The 18840-nt window shown below is 46.0% G+C and overlaps 1 protein-coding gene across 3 annotated transcripts in view; it reads left to right on the forward strand.

Annotated features, from left to right (window-relative positions):
- The window catches only part of LOC106606184 (multidrug resistance-associated protein 1), a 70058-nt gene that overhangs the window by 36622 nt on the left and 14596 nt on the right, over positions 1 to 18840 (forward strand). For all 3 annotated transcript variants that reach the window (XM_082976273.1, XM_082976274.1, XM_082976275.1), the window contains 6 exons: positions 4275 to 4452; positions 4809 to 4970; positions 5390 to 5482; positions 8212 to 8277; positions 8584 to 8721; positions 9179 to 9325. In XM_082976273.1, the coding sequence (XP_082832399.1) occupies positions 4275 to 4452; positions 4809 to 4970; positions 5390 to 5482; positions 8212 to 8277; positions 8584 to 8721; positions 9179 to 9325 (784 nt within the window). The remainder of the gene's footprint in view (positions 1 to 4274; positions 4453 to 4808; positions 4971 to 5389; positions 5483 to 8211; positions 8278 to 8583; positions 8722 to 9178; positions 9326 to 18840) is intronic.

Raw genomic sequence — 18840 nt, forward strand, 5'->3', positions numbered from 1 at the left:
GGGGTAGTTGTAGGTGTTTCTAGTGGGGGGGGTAGTTGTAGGTGTTTCTAGTGGGGGGGGGGTAGTTGTAGGTGTTTCTAGTGGGGGGGGGTAGTTGTAGGTGTTTCTAGTGGGGGGGGGGTAGTTGTAGGTGTTTCTAGTGGGGGGGGGGTAGTTGTAGGTGTTTCTGTTCTAGTGGGGGGGGGTAGTTGTAGGTGTTTCTAGTGGGGGGGGTAGTTGTAGGTGTTTCTAGTGGGGGGGGGGTAGTTGTAGGTGTTTCTAGTGGGGGGGGGTAGTTGTAGGTGTTTCTAGTGGGGGGGGGGTAGTTGTAGGTGTTTCTAGTGGGGGGGGGGTAGTTGTAGGTGTTTCTAGTGGGGGGGGGTAGTTGTAGGTGTTACTGTTCTAGTGGGGGGGGGGGGTAGTTGTAGGTGTTTCTGTTCTAGTGGGGGGGGGTAGTTGTAGGTGTTTCTAGTGGGGGGGGGGTAGTTGTAGGTGTTACTAGTGGGGGGGGGTAGTTGTAGGTGTTTCTGTTCTAGTGGGGGGGGGTAGTTGTAGGTGTTTCTAGTGGGGGGGGTAGTTGTAGGTGTTTCTAGTGGGGGGGGGTAGTTGTAGGTGTTTCTAGTGGGGGGGGGTAGTTGTAGGTGTTTCTGTTCTAGTGGGGGGGGGGTAGTTGTAGGTGTTTCTAGTGGGGGGGGTAGTTGTAGGTGTTTCTAGTGGGGGGGGGTAGTTGTAGGTGTTTCTAGTGGGGGGGGTAGTTGTAGGTGTTTCTAGTGGGGGGGGGTAGTTGTAGGTGTTTCTAGTGGGGGGGGGTAGTTGTAGGTGTTTCTAGTGGGGGGGGGTAGTTGTAGGTGTTTGTAGTGGGGGGGTAGTTGTAGGTGTTTCTGTTCTAGTGGGGGGGGGTAGTTGTAGGTGTTTCTAGTGGGGGGGGGTAGTTGTAGGTGTTTCTAGTGGGGGGGGGTAGTTGTAGGTGTTTCTAGTGGGGGGGGGTAGTTGTAGGTGTTTCTAGTGGGGGGGGGTAGTTGTAGGTGTTTCTAGTGGGGGGGGGTAGTTGTAGGTGTTTCTAGTGGGGGGGGGTAGTTGTAGGTGTTACTAGTGGGGGGGGTAGTTGTAGGTGTTTCTAGTGGGGGGGGGTAGTTGTAGGTGTTTCTAGTGGGGGGGGGGTAGTTGTAGGTGTTTCTAGTGGGGGGGGGTAGTTGTAGGTGTTTGTAGTGGGGGGGGGGGTAGTTGTAGGTGTTTCTGTTCTAGTGGGGGGGGGGGGTAGTTGTAGGTGTTACTAGTGGGGGGGGTAGTTGTAGGTGTTTCTGTTCTAGTGGGGGGGGGGTAGTTGTAGGTGTTTCTAGTGGGGGGGGTAGTTGTAGGTGTTTCTAGTGGGGGGGGGTAGTTGTAGGTGTTTCTAGTGGGGGGGGGTAGTTGTAGGTGTTTCTAGTGGGGGGGGGGGTAGTTGTAGATGTTTCTAGTGGGGGGGGGTAGTTGTAGGTGTTTCTGTTCTAGTGGGGGGGTAGTTGTAGGTGTTTCTAGTGGGGGGGGGGTAGTTGTAGGTGTTTCTGTTCTAGTGGGGGGGGGTAGTTGTAGGTGTTTCTAGTGGGGGGGGGTAGTTGTAGGTGTTTCTAGTGGGGGGGGTAGTTGTAGGTGTTTCTAGTGGGGGGGGGGGGTAGTTGTAGGTGTTTCTAGTGGGGGGGGGTAGTTGTAGGTGTTTCTAGTGGGGGGGGGGTAGTTGTAGGTGTTTCTGTTCTAGTGGGGGGGGGTAGTTGTAGGTGTTTCTAGTGGGGGGGGGGTAGTTGTAGGGGTTTCTGTTCTAGTGGGGGGGGGGTAGTTGTAGGTGTTTCTGTTCTAGTGGGGGGGGGGTAGTTGTAGATGTTTCTAGTGGGGGGGGGTAGTTGTAGGTGTTTCTAGTGGGGGGGGGGGGTAGTTGTAGGTGTTTCTGTTCTAGTGGGGGGGGGTAGTTGTAGGTGTTTCTAGTGGGGGGGGGGGTAGTTGTAGGTGTTTCTAGTGGGGGGGGGGGGGGGTAGTTGTAGGTGTTTCTAGTGGGGGGGTAGTTGTAGGTGTTTCTGTTCTAGTGGGGGGGGTAGTTGTAGGTGTTTCTAGTGGGGGGGGGTAGTTGTAGGTGTTTCTAGTGGGGGGGGGTAGTTGTAGGTGTTTCTAGTGGGGGGGGTAGTTGTAGGTGTTTCTAGTGGGGGGGGGGGGTAGTTGTAGGTGTTTCTAGTGGGGGGGGGGGGTAGTTGTAGGTGTTTCTAGTGGGGGGGGGGGGTAGTTGTAGGTGTTTCTAGTGGGGGGGGGGTAGTTGTAGATGTTTCTAGTGGGGGGGGGTAGTTGTAGGTGTTTCTAGTGGGGGGGGGGTAGTTGTAGGTGTTTCTAGTGGGGGGGGTAGTTGTAGGTGTTTCTAGTGGGGGGGGGGTAGTTGTAGGTGTTTCTAGTGGGGGGGGGTAGTTGTAGGTGTTTCTAGTGGGGGGGGGGTAGTTGTAGGTGTTTCTAGTGGGTGGGGGGGGGGTAGTTGTAGGTGTTTCTAGTGGGTGGGGGGGGTAGTTGTAGGTGTTTCTAGTGGGTGGGGGGGGTAGTTGTAGGTGTTTCTAGTGGGGGGGGGGGGTAGTTGTAGGTGTTTCTAATGGGTGGGGGGGGTAGTTGTAGGTGTTTCTAGTGGGGGGGGGTAGTTGTAGGTGTTTCTAGTGGGGGGGGGGAGTTGTAGGTGTTTCTAGTGGGGGGGGGGTAGTTGTAGGTGTTTCTAGTGGGGGGGGGGGTAGTTGTAGGTGTTTCTAGTGGGGGGGGGTAGTTGTAGGTGTTTCAAGTGGGGGGGGGGGGTAGTTGTAGGTGTTTCTAGTGGGGGGGGGGTAGTTGTAGGTGTTTCTAGTGGGGGGGGTAGTTGTAGGTGTTTCAAGTGGGGGGGGGGGGGGTAGTTGTAGGTGTTTCTAGTGGGGGGGGGGTAGTTGTAGGTGTTTCTAGTGGGGGGGGGTAGTTGTAGGTGTTTCAAGTGGGGGGGGGGGGGTAGTTGTAGGTGTTTCTAGTGGGGGGGGTAGTTGTAGGTGTTTCTAGTGGGGGGGGTAGTTGTAGGTGTTTCTAGTGGGGGGGGGGGTAGTTGTAGGTGTTTCTCTACTCTTCTTCTCTTCTTACCTTGAAGTTACCCTTTATTTCAGGTGGCCAATAATCCACCAGCCTGCTCTCTCTCTGTCGAGACCTGTGGTTTCGCAGCGCCTCAGAATTGAACTTGACTGGAAGTCGATGACAGGAGCGGCGAAAACAGTTTTAATTGGCTGTACATCAGCATCTATCTTAACCCTTAGAACCGCCCCCTACATTGTGGACTTCAGAGCGTGAGCAGCTCAAGTGATTGGTGCCGTGTTCACGTGCTAGTCGGAACTTGGAAACTCTGACATTTCCGACTTGCTAACTGGTTGAGCGTCAGAAAATGTCAGAGTTTGCAAGTTAATTAAGAAAATGTACTCGTCTTAGAAATCGGTGTTACCAGGCTCTGTGCGCCAGCAGTCCAAGCCTGGGGACGAGGTTAGGTGCGCAGTCACCTAGTGTTGCTACGTTAGCGTTGTTTCTGTTGCACACGTGATGGAGTTTGTAAAACAAATGGCCACTGGATTGATGCAAATCATCATGATTCTGCCAGGTAGACAGAGGCTACTTCATACTTTTTAATTGAGAAGGTTTTTGGTAAAGCCTTTCCGTTTACCTAAAGACGGTTATCATTAGCATCGCTAACGGCTACACAGTGGTGGACAATACGCGGACCACCCACACACACACACACACACACACACACACACACAGACAGACGGTCATTCCCTTGCCGTTGCCTCTGCAGAAAGTTGCAGGGAATACGAACCACTGATGCATTCTGTTCATGTCTTACAATAAACTTTTATTTTTTTTCTAATAAATTGAAAACATTTAGTTAATTTCCAAACGTACAACATATTTGATAGAAGAACCGAAAGTAAGTCATTCTATTACAGGACAGTTTTCCCAAGATATAATATTAAAAAAGTACTGTAGTTTGGGTACAATGTGCAACACTAGTCCTCTCTTTCTCTCGCTCTTGTCATTTCAGGCTGTATAGATGTTTGACGTGTTTTGCTGTGTTCATGTGCACTTAGAATTATTAGAAATCAGTGTTTTTTTCTGACGTTGTCAAACGGACCTATCGTTTCAGACTATGTCAGAAGAACCCTTGAATGGGGCCATTTTTGTGTCCATCTCTCTTGCCGTCCCTACCCACTGACATTTGACCTCTTTTATCATCGTCTCTCAGGCTGTGTCATTGACCTGCTAACCCCTGACCTCCAACCCCTCAGGTTGCTGATCCAGTTTGTGAATGACTCTAGCGCCCCCTCGTGGCAGGGCTACTTCTACACCGCGCTGCTGTTCGTTTGTACCTGTTTCCAGACCCTCATCCTGCAGAAGTACTTCCATGTGTGCTTCGTCACGGGAATGAGGCTACGCACTGCTATAGTAGGAGCTGTCTACAGGAAGGTAATCACTATTGACTAGACTAGTTAAATAAAGGTACAATTTAAATAAAGGTTTAATAAAAACATTTTAAATAAAAAATATATTCTGCTGATCAATTGATTGATTTGATCAGTGATTGATTTGATCAGTGATTGATTGATTTGATCAGTGATTGATTGAAAGTTAATTTGGCATGATGCTCCACACCGCTATAGTAGGGGCTGTCTACTGATCGTAGGTGTACTAATCAATCAATCAATCAATCAATCAATCAATCAATCAATATTCTGCCGATGATTGATTGATTGATCTGACTTTTGTAGACCCTTCATTGACCCTTATCCCCTGTCTGACCTTTAACCTCTAACCTCTCCCAGGCTCTGGTGATCAGTAACGCGGCGCGGCGTACGTCTACAGTGGGAGAGATCGTCAACCTGATGTCGGTTGATGCCCAGCGCTTCATGGACCTCATCACCTACATCAATATGATCTGGTCTGCTCCTCTACAGGTCATACTGGCCCTGTACTTCCTGTGGCAGGTACGCACCAAAGATCTTTAAATAAACCAAGAGGTCATACTGACCCTGTAATTCCTGTGGCAGGTACGCACCAAAGATCTTTAAATAAACCAAGAGGTCATACTGGCACTGTACTTCCTGTGGCAGGTATGCACCAAAGATCTTTAAATAAACCAAGAGGTCATACTGGCCCTGTAATTCCTGTGGCGGGTACGCACCAAAGATCTTTAATAAACCAGGAGGTCATACTGGTTCTGTACATCCTGTGGCAGGTACTTGTAACTGACTGGGAGGGATCTGGATAGCATTTTGATGGCGCAAGTAGACACATTTCAAGCTAAGGAGTGAGGTTCTGAATCCAACTCTCTGTTACATATGCAGCAGAGACTGTTGTTATCTTCACAAGTTCTCAATGGTTTGTGATGTCATGTCCTGTGTAGAACTTGGGTCCGTCGGTGCTGGCTGGCGTGGCTGTAATGGTTCTGATGGTGCCAATCAACGGTGTGATCGCCATGAAGACCAAAACATACCAGGTACCTCTCTGACCCCTTATTCACAACATACCAGGGACCTCTCTGACCCCTTATTCACAACATACCAGGTACCTCTCTGATACCAGGTATCACTAGAGATGTAGCAGAGATGTAGCAGAGATGTAGCAGACATGTAGTAGATTTATAGCAGACATGTAATAGAGATGTAATAGATATGTAGCAGACATGTAATAGAGATGTAATAGAGATGTAGCAGACATGTAATATACATGTAATAGAGATGTAGCAGACATGTAATAGACATGTAATAGAGATGTAGCAGACATGTAATAGACATGTAATAGAGATGTAGCAGACATGTAATAGAGATGTAATAGAGATGTAGCAGACATGTAATATACATGTAATAGAGATGTAGCAGACATGTAATAGACATGTAATAGAGATGTAGCAGACATGTAATATACATGTAATAGAGATGTAGCAGACATGTAATATACATGTAATAGATATGTAGCAGACATGTAATAGAGATGTAATAGATATGTAGCAGACATGTAATAGAGATGTAATAGAGATGTAGCAGACATGTAATATACATGTAATAGAGATGTAGCAGACATGTAATATACATGTAATAGAGATGTAGCAGACATGTAATAGACATGTAATAGAGATGTAGCAGACATGTAATAGAGATGTAGCAGAGATGTAATAGAGATGTAGCAGACATGTAGCAGACATGTAATAGAGATGTAGTTGACATGTAATAGAGATGTAGTTGACATGTAATAGAGATGTAGTTGACATATAATTGACATGTAATAGAGATGTAGCAGACATGTAATTGACATGTAATAGAGATGTAGCAGACATGTAATAGAGATGTAGCAGACATGTAATAGAGATGTAGCAGACATGTAATAGAGATGTAGCAGACATGTAATAGAGATGTAGCAGACATGTAGCAGACATGTAATAGAGATGTAGCAGACATGTAATAGAGATGTAGCAGACATGTAATAGAGATGTAGCAGACATGTAATAGAGATGTAATAGAGATGTAGCAGACATGTAATAGAGATGTAGCAGACATGTAGCAGACATGTAATAGAGATGTAGCAGACATGTAATAGAGATGTAGCAGACATGTAATAGAGATGTAGCAGAGATGTAGCAGACATGTAATAGAGATGTAGCAGACATGTAGCAGACATGTAATAGAGATGTAGCAGACATGTAATAGAGATGTAGCAGACATGTAGCAGACATGTAATAGAGATGTAGCAGACATGTAATAGAGATGTAGCAGACATGTAATAGAGATGTAGCAGACATGTAATAGAGATGTAGCAGACATGTAATAGAGATGTAGCAGACATGTAGCAGACATGTAGCAGACATGTAGCAGACATGTAATAGAGATGTAGCAGACATGTAATAGAGATGTAGCAGACATGTAATAGAGATGTAGCAGACATGTAATAGAGATGTAGCAGACGTGTAATAGAGATGTAGCAGAGGTGTAATAGAGATGTAGCAGAGGTGTAATAGAGATGTAGCAGAGGTGTAATAGAGATGTAGCAGAGATGTAATAGAGGTGTAATAGAGGTGTAGCAGAGATGTAATAGAGGTGTAATAGAGATGTAGCAGAGATGTAATAGAGGTGTAATAGAGATGTAGCAGAGGTGTAATAGAGATGTAGCAGAGGTGTAATAGAGATGTAGCAGAGGTGTAATAGAGATGTAGCAGACATGTAGCAGACATGTAGCAGACATGTAGCAGACATGTAGCAGACATGTAGCAGACATGTAGCAGACATGTAATAGAGATGTAGCAGACATGTAATAGAGATGTAGCAGACATGTAATAGAGATGTAGCAGACATGTAATAGAGATGTAATAGAGATGTAGCAGACATGTAATAGAGATGTAGCAGACATGTAGCAGACATGTAATAGAGATGTAGCAGACATGTAATAGAGATGTAGCAGACATGTAATAGAGATGTAGCAGAGATGTAGCAGACATGTAATAGAGATGTAGCAGACATGTAGCAGACATGTAATAGAGATGTAGCAGACATGTAATAGAGATGTAGCAGACATGTAGCAGACATGTAATAGAGATGTAGCAGACATGTAATAGAGATGTAGCAGACATGTAATAGAGATGTAGCAGACATGTAATAGAGATGTAGCAGACATGTAATAGAGATGTAGCAGACATGTAGCAGACATGTAGCAGACATGTAGCAGACATGTAGCAGACATGTAATAGAGATGTAGCAGACATGTAATAGAGATGTAGCAGACATGTAATAGAGATGTAGCAGACATGTAATAGAGATGTAGCAGACGTGTAATAGAGATGTAGCAGAGGTGTAATAGAGATGTAGCAGAGGTGTAATAGAGATGTAGCAGAGATGTAATAGAGGTGTAATAGAGGTGTAGCAGAGATGTAATAGAGGTGTAATAGAGATGTAGCAGAGATGTAATAGAGGTGTAATAGAGATGTAGCAGAGGTGTAATAGAGATGTAGCAGAGGTGTAATAGAGATGTAGCAGAGGTGTAATAGAGATGTAGCAGAGGTGTAATAGAGATGTAGCAGAGATGTAATAGAGGTGTAATAGAGATGTAATAGAGGTGTAATAGCGATGTAGCGGAGATGTAATAGAGGTGTAATAGCGATGTAGCGGAGATGTAATAGAGGTGTAATAGAGGTGTAATAGAGGTGTAATAGCCAGCGTTGTGTGTTGTGATCACCAGGTAGCTCAGATGAAGAGTAAAGACAACCGCATCAAGCTGATGAACGAAGTTCTCAATGGCATCAAGGTATCTTATCACATCACATATCTTTTGACCAGAGGTTCATATACTGTTTGAATTTGTATCACATTTTATGTATGTTTCTGCATGTCAGGGTTGGGGTCAAATACTTCAGATTCCAGTTCTTTCAGCATTTCCTCTAGCCTAGCTGGAGTGCCAGATGGGCTGGGTTTGCAGTTTGGGGTTTATTAAGCCAGACACAGCCGGACGGGCTGAGACAGACACAATGACTTTTCAAGTATTGATCACATTTGATCAATGTTTCTGAATATGTACCGAGATGTTGAAATGAACCTGATCCTGATCCTAAAGGTGTTGAAGCTGTATGCGTGGGAGCTGGCCTTCAAAGACAAGGTGTCAGCCATCAGAGAGAGTGAGCTCCGTGTCCTCAAGAAGGCTGCTTACCTGGGAGCAATATCCACCTTCACCTGGGTCTGTGCTCCTTTTCTGGTGAGTCACAGAGACCTGTAGACACACACACACACACACACACACACACACACACACACACACACACACACACACACACACACACACACACACACACACGTCCCATCTTACTGACATAAATATTTAACATTGTCTCTACCCTCCCCTCAGTGTATGTGATAATATTTAACATGTCTTTCCCCTCCCATCCCCCAGGTGTCACTGTCTACGTTCAGTGTATGTGATGATATTATATATTGTGATATTATGATATAACATGTCTTTCCCCTCCCATCCCCCAGGTGTCACTGTCTACGTTCAGTGTATGTGATGATATTATATATTGTGATATTATGATATATAACATGTCTTTCCCCTCCCATCCCCCAGGTGTCACTGTCTACGTTCAGTGTATGTGATGATATTATATATTGTGATATTATGATATATAACATGTCTTTCCCCTCCCATCCCCCAGGTGGCGCTGTCTACGTTCACAGTGTATGTGATGATAGATGAGAAGAACGTGCTGGATGCTCAGAAGGCGTTTGTGTCTCTGGCTCTGTTCAACATCCTGCGTTTCCCCCTCAACATGCTGCCCATGGTCATCAGCAGCATGGTCCAGGTAGGTGTGCTGATCAGGTCTGGACAGCAAATCAATCAATCAAGTAATCCATCTACGAATCAATCAATATGCAATTCAATCAAATCAGTCACTGTATTCATCTATAAATCAATCAATCAATGTATCAATTAAGTAAACAGTATACTAACCAATTAACTCCAACCAATCAGATTCCATCTAGTTGATTCATTCATTAACATGTAGCATATGGTCATCATCAGTGTGGACCAGATACGTGCTGAGGGCTGTACTGCAGATCACTCTGTGGCTGCGTTTACACGCTGACCAATTCTGATATATATTTTTTCCCTAATACTTTGTTTGACCAAACAGATCAGCTCTTGCCAAAATATTAGAATTGGCCAGCCTCACACACACACACACACACACACACACACACACACACACACACACACACACACACACACAGACACACAGACACACAGACAGATTCATATGCTGTACAGACTGGTGAGCTGTAACATGCTGCTGGTGACCAAAGGCAACATATTGATCAATATATCAATCATTCAGCCTCGTGGCGCAGGTCAGTATGGTATATCAATTAGTCAATCGGTCAATCAATTGGCCAATTACTTAATCAGTCAATCAATCAGTTGGTTAATAATGAATGAATCCATCAACCGAAGTTGATCACTGTCATCATAGGATCATTACAAATCATGTCCAATATAGTATTGATAGTATTGGAATGATATATAGTCATGTCCAATATAGTATTGATAGTAATGGAATAATAAATACACTGCTCAAAAAAATAAAGGGAACACTAAAACAACACATCCTAGATCTGAATGAAAGAAATAATCTTATTAAATACTTTTTTCTTTACATAGTTGAATGTGCTGACAACAAAATCACACAAAAATAATCAATGGAAATCCAATTTATCAACCCATGGAGGTCTGGATTTGGAGTCACACTCAAAATTAAAGTGGAAAACCACACTACAGGCTGATCCAACTTTGATGTAATGTCCTTAAAACAAGTCAAAATGAGGCTCAGTAGTGTGTGTGGGCTCCACGTGCCTGTATGACCTCCCTACAACGCCTGGGCATGCTCCTGATGAGGTGGCGGATGGTCTCCTGAGGGATCTCCTCCCAGACCTGGACTAAAGCATCCGCCAACTCCTGGACAGTCTGTGGTGCAACGTGGCGTTGGTGGATGGAGCGAGACATGATGTCCCAGATGTGCTCAATTGGATTCAGGTCTTGGGAACGGGCGGGCCAGTCCATTGCATCAATGCCTTCCTCTTGCAGGAACTGCTGACACACTCCAGCCACATGAGGTTTAGAATTGTCTTGCATTAGGAGGAACCCAGGGCCAACCGCACCAGCATATGGTCTCACAAGGGGTCTGAGGATCTCATCTCAGTACCTAATGGCAGTCAGGCTACCTCTGGCGAGCACATGGAGGGCTGTGCGGCCCCACAAAGAAATGCCACCCCACACCATGACTGACCCACCGCCAAACCGGTCATGCTGGAGGATGTTGCAGGCAGCAGAATGTTCTCCACGGCGTCTCCAGACTGTCACGTCTGTCACATGTGCTCAGTGTGAACCTGCTTTCATCTGTGAAGAGCACAGGGCACCAGTGGCGAATTTGCCAATCTTGGTGTTCTCTGGCAAATGCCAAACGTCCTGCACGGTGTTGGGCTGTAAGCACAACCCCCACCTGTGGACGTCGGGCCCTCATACCACCCTCATGGAGTCTGTTTCTGACCGTTTGAGCAGACACATGCACATTTGTGGCCTGCTGGAGGTCATTTTGCAGGGCTCTGGCAGTGCTCCTCCTGCTCCTCCTTGCACAAAGGCGGAGATAGCGGTCCTGCTGCTGGGTTGTTGCCCTCCTACGGCCTCCTCCACGTCTCCTGATGTACTGGCCTGTCTCCTGGTAGCGCCTCCATGCTCTGGACACTACGCTGACAGACACAGCAAACCTTCTTGCCACAGCTCGCATTGATGTGCTATCCTGGATGAGCTGCACTACCTGAGCCACTTGTGTGGGTTGTAGACTCTGTCTCATGCTACCACTAGAGTGACAGCACCGCCAGCATTAAAAAGTGACCAAAACATCAGCCAGGAAGCATAGGAACTGAGAAGTGGTCTGTGGTCTGTGGTTACCACCTGCAGAACCACTCCTTTATTGGGGGTGTCTTGCTAATTGCCTATAATTTCCACCTGTTGTCTATTCCATTTGCACAACAGCATGTGAAATGTATTGTCAATCAGTGTTGCTTCCTAAGTGGACAGTTTGATTTCACAGAAGTGTGATTGACTTGGAGTTACATTGTGTTGTTTAAGTGTTCCCTTTATTTTTTTGAGCAGTGTGTATATGTGTATATATATAGTCATGTCCAATATAGTATTGATAGTAATGGAATTTTTTTATTTCACCTTTATTTAACCAGGTAGGCTAGTTGAGAACAAGATCTCATTTACAACTGCGACCTGGCCAAGATAAAGCAAAGCAGTTAGACACATACAACAACACAGAGTTACACATGGAATGAACAAAACATACAGTCAATAATACAGTAGAACAAAATAAAACAAAAAGTATATATACAGTGAGTGCAAATGAGGTAAGATAAGGGAGTTAAGGCAATAAATAGGCCATGGTGGTGAAGTAATTACAATATAGCAATTGAAAACTGTAATGGTAGATGTGCAGAAGATGAATGTGCAAATAGAGATACTGGGGTGCAAAGGAGCAAGATAAATAAATAAATACAGTATGGGGATGAGGTAGATAGATTGGCTGTTTACAGATGGGCTATGTACAGGTGCAGTGATCTGTGAGCTGCTCTGACAGCTGGTGCTTAAAGCTAGTGAGGGAGGTAAGAGTCTCCAGCTTCAGAGATTTTTGCAGTTCGTTCCAGTCATTAGCAGCAGAGAACTGGAAGGAAAGACGACCAAAGGAGGAATTGGCTTTGGGGGTGACCAGTGAGATATACCTGCTGGAGCGCGTGCTACAGGTGGGTGCTGCTATGGTGACCAGTGAGCTGAGATAAGGCGGGGCTTTACCTAGCAGAGACTTGTAGATGACCTGGAGCCAGTGGGTTTGGCGACGAGTATGCAGCGAGGGCCAGCCAACGAGGGCGTACAGGTCACAGTGGTGGGTAGTATATGGGGCTTTGGTGACAAAACGGATGGCACTGTGATAGACTGAATCCAGTTTGTTGAGTAAAGTGTTGGAGGCTATTTTATAGATGACATCACCGAAGTCGAGGATCGGTAGGATGGTCAGTTTTACGAGGGTATGTTTGGCAGCATGAGTGAAGGATGTTTTGTTGCGATATAGGAAGCCGATTCTAGATTTAATTTTGGATTGGAGATGCTTAATGTGAGTCTGGAAGGAGAGTTTACAGTCCAACCAGACACCTAGGTATTTGTAGTTGTCCACATATTCTAAGTCAGAGCCGTCCAGAGTAGTGATGCTGGACGGGCGAGCAGGTGTGGGCAGTGATCGATTGAATATTATGCATTTAGTTTTACTTGCGTTTAAGAGCAGTTGGAGGCCACAGAAGGAGAGTTGTATGGCATTGAAGCTCGTCTGGAGGTTAGTTAACACAGTGTCCAAAGAGGGGCCAGAAGTATACAGAATGGTGTCGTTTAGGACCTTGAGCGTGGCTGAGGTGCACCCATGACCAGCTCTGAAACCAGATTGCATAGCGGAGAAGGTACGTTGGGATTCGAAGTGGTCGGTAATCTGTTTGTTAACTTGGCTTTCGAAGACCTTAGAAAGACAGGGTAGGATAGATATAGGTCTGTAGCAGTTTGGGTCTAGAGTGTCACCCCCTTTGAAGAGGGGGATGACCGCGGCAGCTTTCCAATCTTTGAGGATCTCAGACGATACGAAAGAGAGGTTGAACAGGCTAGTAATAGGGGTTGCAACAATTTCGGCAGATCATTTTAGAAAGAGAGGGTCTAGATTGTCTAGCCCGGCTGATTTGTAGGGGTCCAGATTTTGCAGCTCTTTCAGAACATCAGCTATCTGGATTTGGAGAAATGGTGGGGGCTTTGGTGGGTTGCTGTGGAGGGTGCCGGGCAGTTCACCGGGGTAGGGGTAGCCAAGTGGAAAGCATGGCCAGCCGTAGAGAAATGCTTATTGAAATTCTCAATTATAGTGGATTTATCGGTGGTAACAGTGTTTCCTAGCCTCAGAGCAGTGGGCAGCTGGGAGGAGGTTCTCTTATTCTCCATGGACTTTACAGTGTCCCAGAACTTTTTTGAGTTAGTACTACAGGATGCAAATTTCTGTTTGAAAAAGCTAGCCTTAGCTTTTCTAACTGCCTGTGTATATTTGTTCCTAACTTCCCTGAAAAGTTGCATATCACGGGGGCTATTCGATGCGAATGCAGAATGCCACAGGATGTTTTTGTGCTGGTCAAGGGCAGACAGGTCTGGAGTGAACCAAGGACTATATCTATTCCTAGTTCTACATTTTTTGAATGGGGCATGCTTATTTAAGATGGTGAGGAAGGCACTTTTAAAGAATAGCCAGGCATCATCTACTGACGGGATGCGGTCAATATCATTCCAGGATACCCCGGCCAGGTCGATTAGAAAGGCCTGCTCGCAGAAGTGTTTTAGGGCACGTTTGACAGTGATGAGGGGTGGTCGTTTGGTCGCAGACCCATTGCGGATGCAGGCAATGAGGCAGTGATCGCTGAGATCTTGATTGAAAACAGCAGAGGTGTATTTGGAGGGGGAGTTAGTTAGGATGACATCTATGAGGGTGCCAGTGTTTACGGATTTGGGGTTGTACCTGGTAGGTTCATTGATAATTTGTGTGAGATTGAGGGTATCAAGCTTACATTGTAGGATGGCCGTGGTGTTAAGCATGTCCCAGTTTAGGTCACCTAGTAGCACGAGCTCAGAAGATAGATGGGGGGCAATCAATTCACATATGGTATCGAGGGCACAGCTGGGGGCAGAGGGAGATCTATAGCAAGCGGCAATAGTGAGAGACTTGTTTCTGGAAAGGTGAATTTTTAGAAGTAGAAGCTCGAATTGTTTGGGTACAGACTTGGATGGTAATACAGAACTCTGCAGGCTATCTTTGCAGTAGATTGCAACACCGCCCCCTTTGGCAGTTCTATCTTGGCGGAAAACTTTTCCTAAGCCAGGATTCAGACACGGCTAAGACGTCCGGGTTGGCATGGTGTGCTAAAGCAATGAGTAAAACATACTTAGGGAGTAGGCTTTAGAGGTCTGCAGATTAATTCGGGCCGATTTCTAGTTTTCATAACAATCGGAAATCGTTTTTTTTTTTACACCTTTATTTAACTAGGCAAATCAGATTAAGAACACATTCTTATTTTCAATGACGGCCTAGGAACGGGGGTTAACTGCCTTGTTCAGGGGCAGAACAACAGATTTTTACCTTGTCACCTGGGGGATTCGTTTTTGCAACCTTCCGGTTACTAGTCCAACGCTCTAACCACCTGCCTTACATTGCACTCCACGAGGAGCCTGCATGGCAGGCTGACAACCTGTTACGTGAGGGCAGCAAGAAGCCAAGGTAAGTTGCTAGCTAGCATTAAACTTATCTTATAAAAAACTATCAATCTTAACATAATCACTAGTTAACTACACATGGTTGATGTTATTACTAGTTTATCTAACGTGTCCTGCGTTGCATATAATCGATGCGGTGCCTGTTCATTTCTCATTGAATCACAGCCTACTTCGCCAAACGGGTGATGATTTCACAAGCGCATTTGCGAAAAAAGCACTGTCGTTGCGCCAATGTACCATAAACATCAATGCCTTTCTTTAAAATCAATACACAAGTATATATTTTTAAACCTGCATATTTAGTTAATATTGCCTGCTAACATGAAATTGTGTCACTGCTCTTGCGTTCATTGCCTGGCTCGTTGCGAACTAATTTGCCAGAATGTTACGTAATTACGACGTAACATTGAAGGTTGTGCAATGTAACAGGAATATTTAGACTTAGGGATGCCACCCGTTAGATAAAATACGGAACGGTTCCGTATTTCACTGAAAAAATAAACGTTTTGTTTTCGAGATGATAGTTTCCGGATTCGACCATATTAATGACCTAAGGCTCATATTTCTGTGTGTTTATTATATTATAATTAAGTCTATGATTTGATAGAGCAGTCTGACTGAGCGATGGTAGGCACAAGCAGGCTCGTAAGCATTCATTCAAACAGCACTTTCGTGCATTTTGCCAGGAGCTCTTCGCAATGCATTGTGCTGTTTATGACTTCAAGCCTGTCAACTCATAAGATTAGGCTGGTGTAACCGATGTGAAATGGCTAGCTAGTTAGCGGGTGCGCGCTAATAGCGTTTCAAACGACACTCGCTCTGAGACTTGGAGTAGTTGTTCCCCTTGCTCTACATGGGTAACGCTGCTTCGAGGGTGGCTGTTGTTGATGTGTTCCTGGTTTGTGCCCAGGTAGGAGCGAGGAGAGGGACGGAAGCTATACTGTTACACTGGCAATACTAAAGTGCCTATAAGAACATCCAATCGTCAAAGGTATATGAAATACAAATTGTATAGAGAGAAATAGTCCTATAATTCCTATAATAACTACAACCTAAAACTTCTTACCTGGGAATATTGAAGACTCATGTTAAAAGGAACCACCAGCTTTCATATGTTCCCATGTTCTGAGCAAGGAACTTAAAGGTTAGCTTTTTTACATGGCACATATTGCACTTTTACTTTCTTCTCCAACACTTTGTTTTTGCATTATTTAAACCAAATTGAACATGTTTCATTATTTATTTCTGTATTATATTAAGTTAAAATAAGTGTTCATTCAGTATTGTTGTAATTGTCATTATTACAAATAAAAAAATAAAAAAATTGGCCGATTAATCGGCATCGGATTTTTTGGTCCGCCGATAATCGGTATCGGCGGTAAAAGCATAATCGGTCGACCTCTAGTAGGCTTCTAATGTTAACATGCATGAAACCAAGGCTTTTACGGTCACAGAAGTCAACAAATGAGAGCACCTGGGGAGTGGGAGTGGAGCTAGGCACTGCTGGGCCTGGATTAACCTCTACATCACCAGAGGAACAGAGGAGAAGTAGGATAAGGGTGCGGCTAAAGGCTATACGAACTGGCCGTCTAGCACGTTCGGAACAGAGAGTAAAAGGAGCAGGTTTCTGGGCACGATAGTATAGATTCAAGGCATAGTGTACAGACAAAGGTAAGGTAGGATGTGAGTACATGGGAGGTGAACCTAGGCATTGAGTAATGATGAGAGAGATATAGTCTCTAGAGACGTTTAAACCAGGTGATGTCATCGCATATGTAGGAGGTGGAACAACATGGTTGGTTAAGGCATATTGAGCAGGGCTAGAGGCTCTACAGTGAAATAAGACAGTAATCACTAACCAGGACAGTAATGGACGAGGCATATTGATATTAGAGAGAGGCATGCGTAGCCAAGTGAACATATGGGTCCAGTGAGTGGTTGGGCTGACTGGGGACACGGCGATTCAGACAGCAGGCCGATGCTAACAAGCTAACAGTTAGTAGGCCGGGGCTAAACAAGCTAGCAGTTAGCAGACCGGGGCTGGCAAGCTAGCAGTTAGCAGACCGGGGCTGGCAAGTAAGCAGTTGGTTATGTTTTTATTATTGAGGATAAAGCCCTATTCACACGGGACTAGTAGTACTACAGAATGTTGGTTATGTATTTATTATTAAGGATAAAGCCCTATTCACACGGGACTAGTAGTACTACAGAATGTTGGTTATGTATTTATTATTGAGGATAAAGCCCTATTCACACGGGACTAGTAGTACTACAGAATGTTGGTTATGTATTTATTATTGAGGATAAAGCCCTATTCACACGGGACTAGTAGTACTACAGAATGTTGGTTATGTATTTATTATTGAGGATAAAGCCCTATTCACACGGGACTAGTATTAATACAGAATGTTGGTTATGTATTTATTACGCCGGAATGTCCGTTATTCCAGAGGACGATTAGGACGGGATACGTTTTTTCCAAACTGCCCCCTGTAATTCTTTATTTTTGTCATTCTATAAATTGTCCAGGCGATAACAGGCTATACTGGTAACTCCAACGATAACAGGCTATACTGGTAACTCCAGCGATAACAGGCTATACTGGTAACTCCAGCGATAACAGGCTATACTGGTAACTCCTGTGATAACAGGCTACACTGGTAACTCCAGCGATATCAGGCTATACTGGTAACTCCTGTGATAACAGGCTACACTGGTAACTCCTGTGATAACAGGCTACACTGGTAACTCCAGCGATATCAGGCTACACTGGTAACTCCTGTGATAACAGGCTACACTGGTAACTCCTGTGATAACAGGCTACACTGGTAACTCCTGTGATAACAGGCTACACTGGTAACTCCAGTGATAACAGGCTACACTGGTAACTCCAGCGATAACAGGCTATACTGGTAACCCACCCGCCCTTCAGCCACCCACTCGCCCTTCAGCCACCCACTCGCCCTTCAGCCACCCACTCGCCCTTCAGCCACCCACCCGCCCTTCAGCCACCCGCCCTTCAGCCGCCGCCCTTCAGCCAACCAACCACCAGCCACCCACCCGCCCTTCAGCCACCCACCCGCCCTTCAGCCACCCACCCGCCCTTCAGCCACCCACTCGCCCTTCAGCCACCCGCCCTTCAGCCGCCGCCCTTCAGCCAACCAACCAACCAACCAGCCACCAGCCACCCACCCGCCCTTCAGCCACCCACTCGCCCTTCAGCCACACGCCCTTCAGCCGCCGCCCTTCAGCCAACCAACCAACCACCAGCCACCCATCCGCCCTTCAGCCACCCACCCGCCCTTCAGCCGCCGCCCTTCAGCCAACCAACCAACCAACCACCAGCCACCCACCCGCCCTTCAGCCACCCACCCGCCCTTCAGCCGCCGCCCTTCAGCCAACCAACCAACCACCAGCCACCCACCCGCCCTTCAGCCACCCACCCGCCCTTCAGCCGCCGCCCTTCAGCCAACCAACCAACCAACCAACCACCAGCCACCCACCCACCCACCTGCCATTCAGCTGCCCACCTGCACTTCAGTCGCCCTCCCACCCTTCAGCCACACAATATTTCATGACCCTAAACCCATCCGCCTGCAGATATAACTGAGGGACTGCGGGTTATGAATCAACCTGCGCATCACTAATGTGCATCCTCTCCCTGCTGTCTCCTTCCTCCATCTTTCTCTCTCTTTCTCTCTCTCTCTCCCTGTCTCTTTCTCTCTCCATCTCTGTCTCTCTCTTTCTCTCTCCCTCCATCTGTCTCTCTCTCTCCCTGCTGTCTCCTTCCTCCATCTCTGTCTCTCTTCTCTCTCCCTCCATCTGTCTCTCTCTCTCCCCGTCTCTTTCTCTCTCCATCTCTGTCTCTCTCTTTCTCTCTCCCTCCATTTCTCTCTCTTTCTCTCTCCCTCCATCTGTCTCTCTCTCTCTCCCTGCTGTCTCCTTCCTCCATCTCTGTCTCTCTTCTCTCTC

This window comes from Salmo salar, chromosome 06 (genome assembly GCF_965601325.2).
Source record: "Salmo salar chromosome 06, fSalSal1, whole genome shotgun sequence".
NCBI classification, from domain to species: Eukaryota; Metazoa; Chordata; class Actinopteri; order Salmoniformes; family Salmonidae; genus Salmo; species Salmo salar.